General features: G+C 22.7%; 1 protein-coding gene across 1 annotated transcript in view; it reads left to right on the top strand.

Annotated features, from left to right (window-relative positions):
* LOC145265406 (uncharacterized) overlaps positions 1-6,539 on the top strand; it is a 44,857-nt gene that overhangs the window by 25,526 nt on the left and 12,792 nt on the right. The window contains exon 6 of the mRNA XM_080121233.1: positions 663-2,030. Coding sequence (XP_079977359.1) covers positions 663-2,030 — 1,368 coding nt within the window. The remainder of the gene's footprint in view (positions 1-662; positions 2,031-6,539) is intronic.

Raw genomic sequence — 6,539 nt, forward strand, 5'->3', positions numbered from 1 at the left:
GTCCCAGAAGTTTGTCAAAACATGGTGCTTCCCCAAGATAATAGCCATTCATTTGCATTGGAGCCAGATGGAGGTCAGAGCGTTGCTGATGAAAAGAGAGAAGTTTGGTTTTAGATGCATTAAAATTAACCAACCACCTTTTTCCCCATGGCACCAAGTGCTCAAAGTCAGGAAAGAAAGAATCAGAGATCTTAGTCATTGCCGGTCTTTGAAGTGTTACCATTAATTTTCTTTACTTTTTCTCCTTAGTAAAAAAGCAGCACACAAAATAAGACCATTGAAATTGCTAGAACAGTTTTGGTAGTTTAACTAGAATTGAAATTCCAATATTTTAATTAATGCACAAATTGAACAATTACCAGAAATAGAGATTGCCAGATTGTATCAACAACCAAGACAACTAATGCATCTTTGCAGAGATTCCTGTACCACGCCTTTGCAGGGGTCTCTGTATCATGCCTTTGCAGAATTCTAAACACTTAGCCATTCTTATTATCAGAATTCTGATGGCAAGGCAAAAATTCTAAAAATATTGAATAAATTAAAAAAAAAATGATAATCCCAAAACCTTTGTGTTGTTCAATTTATTTAAAACCGATTAATAACCACATTTTTTTATGCTTCATTTAATCTCTAATTGTATAATATTGATTTTGCTTCAGGAAATGGATTAACTTCTGAGGGTTCCAGCCAAGGATCTCTCCGAAGTGAAAGTGCTGAAAAGAAGCAACATGCAAACCTGTTGCAAGAAATAAAAGATTTTGGTTCTAATCGAAGAGAAACAATGCCTAATTCCGATTTGTCTCCAAAGGAAAATGGAAAAATCTGTGGCAGCAAGAACGACTACACCTACAGCATAGTGAACAAGAAACCAAAAGCATCAGAGAGCAGCACTGGCACCAGTTCAGACTTTAAGATTGTCCCAGAAGCTGTAATTACCATGCCATCATCAAACCAAAAACAAAGCGGTGCCCCGTTTTCTTTAGGTTCACCTAGCGAGCAAGAAAGTAAACCAAATTCTATTGATGAGGATGAAGATGAAAATGATCGAGAAGTAAGAAATATCCATGCACGCACAACATCTTTAAACAATGATGATGAATTTTCTATCGGTAATAGTTATATTCCTGAAAAAGACAAACCAGATGTGCCGCCAGTTATGACAAACCCCCTCGTAAATAATGCTTACATCCGAAATTCAATCAATGACCCTTCAGTTCAGCGGAAAAATGCTGAAAACACTAATTTATCAGGCCAGAAGCACCATGGTAAACCTACTCCCCAAAGGCGGCCCGAAAGTAGAGGGAGCACTTCATCCCATCCCCATTATGGTATTCCAGATCTTGTTGAGAATACTCCGCAGATCCCCATGAATGATTATGGCTTTCCTTCTGCATTTAATGCCATTTTATCAAGAACTGTCAAGCCAGATCCTAACAAAACCATAGAATATGGCTACCACACACAAACTGATGATGCCAATGAGTCAGTTAGTGGGAAGGCTGCATGGTACATCGAGTCGGCTCCTACAAAATCAGGTCCAATAAAAACGTCAGCATTTTTCTTGCAAACATCTCAACCCACCCAGGAAAATGAAAGGGTTTACCAAAATGAATATTCGCACGATCCCACAAACCAACCCATGACAGCAAATGGCAAGCAGTTTGGACCTGGTCACACATCAACACCGGTCAATACTTTTCAACCTGGGGGACGTGCAATCAAACCGAAGGCTAAACCAAGGAAACATTCAACAACTCTGGAAAATTCTAAAGATCGCTTTCCACTTTCAATCCCACAAACTGAATCAGGTCTTAGTAAAGCTACTCCTGGGCAAAAATCAGCAGTGGTCAAATCAGGCTTTGACCCAAGTACTGGTTGTCAGACGACACAAGTACTCTGGACAGACAGTATACCTGATCGGACAGATCCTGACCCTAGCGTAGATAATCCATGTATTACAAGAAAAACAATAAACAGAATTACAACCAGAAGTACTTATGGTAATCTTCCTGAAAATCCATTTCCATGTAAGTAATTTGTGATTCAAAACTTATTTCATTAATTTAAAGAATGATGACTCCCTCCCCAAATATTTTAAGGGTCATTTTGTACAACCTTTAAGTATTTATTTTCTTTTGCCAATTATGTTATGCTCCACTTTTGTTGAGACTATAGAAGGTTACACATAAGACAAATGCAAAAAAGAAAGATAAAGTCTGGATTTGGCTCAAGATCCTAGAATTTTGATTTAAATAAAATAACATTGAGAAGGGGTTCTCCAGTTCAAAATGAGTTGTTAAAGAAAAGCAGCAAATAGAGAAGTGAGAAATAATAGCAGATAACCAAGTTAGAAGTTCAAATAGAAATATTTATTTTCATAAAAATACAAAAAGTTTGAATAGAAATATTTATTTTCATAAAAATACAAAAAGTTCAAATAGAAATATTTATTTTCATAAAAATACAAAAAGTTTAAATAGAAATATTTATTTACATAAAAATACAAAAAGTTTAAATAGAAATATTTATTTTCATAAAAATACAAAATGTTTAAATAGAAATATTCATTTACATAAAAATACAAAACTTTTGAATAGAAATATTTATTTACATAAAAATACAAAAAGTTTAAATAGAAATATTTATTTACATAAAAATACAAAAAGTTTAAATAGAAATATTTACATAAAAATACAAAAAGTTTAAATAGAAATATTTACATAAAAATACAAAACGTTTGAATAGAAATATTTATTTACATACAAATACAAAAAGTTTAAATAAATTTATTTACATAAAAATATAAAAAGTTTAAATAGAAATATTTATTTACATAAAGATACAAAAAGTTCAAATAGAAATATTTATTTATATAAAAATACAAAACGTTTGAATAGAAATATTTATTTACATAAAAATACAAAACGTTTGAATAGAAATATTTATTTACATAAAAATACAAAAAGTTTAAATAGAAATATTTATTTTCATAAAAATACAAAAAGTTTAAATAGAAATATTTATTTACATAAAAATACAAAAAGTTTAAATAGAAATATTTACATAAAAATACAAAAAGTTTAAATAGAAATATTTACATAAAAATACAAAACGTTTGAATAGAAATATTTATTTACATACAAATACAAAAAGTTTAAATAAATTTATTTACATAAAAATACAAAAAGTTTAAATAAATTTATTTACATAAAAATATAAAAAGTTTAAATAGAAATATTTATTTACATAAAGATACAAAAAGTTCAAATAGAAATATTTATTTATATAAAAATACAAAACGTTTGAATAGAAATATTTATTTACATAAAAATACAAAAAGTTTAAATAGAAATATTTATTTACATAAAAATACAAAAAGTTTAAATAGAAATATTTACATAAAAATACAAAAAGTTTAAATAGAAATATTTACATAAAAATGCAAAACGTTTGAATAAAAATATTTATTTACATAAAAATACAAAAAGTTTAAATAGAAATATTTATTTTACTAAAAATACAAAAAGTTTAAATAGAAATATTTATTTACATAAAAATACAAAACGTTTGAATAGAAATATTTATTTACATAAAAATACAAAAAGTTTAAATAGAAATATTTATTTACATAAAAATACAAAAAGTTTAAATAGAAATATTTACATAAAAATACAAAAAGTTTAAATAGAAATATTTATTTACATAAAAATACAAAACGTTTGAATAGAAATATTTATTTACATAAAAATACAAAACGTTTGAATAGAAATATTTATTTACATAAAAATACAAAACGTTTGAATAGAAATATTTATTTACATAAAAATACAAAAAGTTTGAATAGAAATATTTATTTACATAAAAATACAAAAAGTTTAAATAGAAATATTTATTTACATAAAAATACAAAACGTTTGAATAGAAATATTTATTTTCATAAAAATACAAAAAGTTTAAATAGAAATATTTATTTACATAAAAATACAAAAAGTTTAAATTGAAATATTTATTTACATAAAAATACAAAACGTTTGAATAGAAATATTTATTTACATAAAAATACAAAAAGTTTGAATAGAAATATTTATTTACATAAAAATACAAAAAGTTTAAATAGAAATATTTATTTACATAAAAATACAAAACGTTTGAATAGAAATATTTATTTTCATAAAAATACAAAAAGTTTAAATAGAAATATTTATTTACATAAAAATACAAAACGTTTGAATAGAAATATTTATTTACATAAAAATACAAAAAGTTTAAATAGAAATATTTATTTACATAAAAATACAAAAAGTTTAAATAGAAATATTTACATAAAAATACAAAACGTTTGAATAGAAATATTTATTTACATAAAAATACAAAACGTTTGAATAGAAATATTTATTTACATAAAAATACAAAAAGTTTAAATAGAAATATTTATTTACATAAAAATACAAAACGTTTGAATAGAAATATTTATTTACATAAAAATACAAAAAGTTTAAATAGAAATATTTATTTACATAAAAATACAAAAAGTTTAAATAGAAATATTTATTTACATAAAAATACAAAACGTTTGAATAGAAATATTTATTTACATAAAAATACAAAAAGTTTGAATAGAAATATTTATTTACATAAAAATACAAAAAGTTTAAATAGAAATATTTATTTACATAAAAATACAAAACGTTTGAATAGAAATATTTATTTTCATAAAAATACAAAAAGTTTAAATAGAAATATTTATTTACATAAAAATACAAAACGTTTGAATAGAAATATTTATTTACATAAAAATACAAAACGTTTGAATAGAAATATTTATTTACATAAAAATACAAAAAGTTTAAATAGAAATATTTACATAAAAATACAAAAAGTTTAAATAGAAATATTTATTTACATAAAAATACAAAACGTTTGAATAGAAATATTTATTTACATAAAAATACAAAAAGTTTAAATAGAAATATTTATTTACATAAAAATACAAAACGTTTGAATAGAAATATTTATTTACATAAAAATACAAAAAGTTTGAATAGAAATATTTATTTACATAAAAATACAAAAAGTTTAAATAGAAATATTTATTTACATAAAAATACAAAACGTTTGAATAGAAATATTTATTTACATAAAAATACAAAAAGTTTAAATAGAAATATTTACATAAAAATACAAAAAGTTTAAATAGAAATATTTATTTACATAAAAATAGAAAACGTTTGAATAGAAATATTTATTTACATAAAAATACAAAAAGTTTAAATAGAAATATTTATTTACATAAAAATACAAAACGTTTGAATAGAAATATTTATTTACATAAAAATACAAAACGTTTGAATAGAAATATTTATTTACATAAAAATACAAAACGTTTGAATAGAAATATTTATTTACATAAAAATACAAAAAGTTTAAATAGAAATATTTACATACAAATACAAAAAGTTTAAATAGAAATATTTATTTACATAAAAATACAAAAGGTTTGAATAGAAATATTTATTTACATAAAAATACAAAAAGTTTAAATAGAAATATTTATTTACATAAAAATACAAAACGTTTGAATAGAAATATTTATTTACATAAAAATACAAAAAGTTTAAATAGAAATATTTATTTACATAAAAATACAAAAAGTTTAAATAGAAATATTTACATAAAAATACAAAAAGTTTAAATAGAAATATTTACATAAAAATACAAAAAGTTTAAATAGAAATATTTACATAAAATACAAAAAGTTTAAATAGAAATATTTACATAAAAATACAAAACGTTTGAATAGAAATATTTATTTACATAAAAATACAAAAAGTTTAAATAGAAATATTTATTTACATAAAAATACAAAAAGTTTAAATAGAAATATTTACATAAAATACAAAAAGTTTAAATAGAAATATTTACATAAAAATACAAAACGTTTGAATAGAAATATTTATTTACATAAAAATACAAAATGTTTAAATAGAAATATTTATTTACATAAAAATACAAAAAGTTTAAATAGAAATATTTACATAAAAATACAAAAAGTTTAAATAGAAATATTTACATAAAATACAAAAAGTTTAAATAGAAATATTTACATAAAAATACAAAAAGTTTAAATACAAATATTTATTTTCATAAAAATATAAGAGGAAATATAGAACAAGATAAAATCAAGATATATTTAGTTTCGGAACAAAGATTACTTTTAATTACACAATAGCAGTTTATGAGAGGAAATTGGGTTTTAATCTATGCCCACATAGACCGTATTCTGATACATGAGTGAATAGTAGGCCCTGATAGACTATAATGGTCATTGAGATTGTAAGCCAAAATGTGGTTAGTGTGTAATCGTTTGTGCTCAAATGAGAAAAGATTAAATATCAATGGGAATACATTTGTATTGATTCTGTTGTATTTCATTCATGTCTTAGAAATGTTCTCCTGCAAGTGTTGTCCAAAAGATGTGGTGTTTGCTGATGATCGAGTGGTTACCTGTAAATTGATTGAAAGTTAAATAGACTTGG

This window comes from Euprymna scolopes, chromosome 40 (assembly GCF_053919585.1).
Source record: "Euprymna scolopes isolate OS-2025 chromosome 40, ASM5391958v1, whole genome shotgun sequence".
NCBI classification, from domain to species: domain Eukaryota; kingdom Metazoa; phylum Mollusca; class Cephalopoda; order Sepiida; family Sepiolidae; genus Euprymna; species Euprymna scolopes.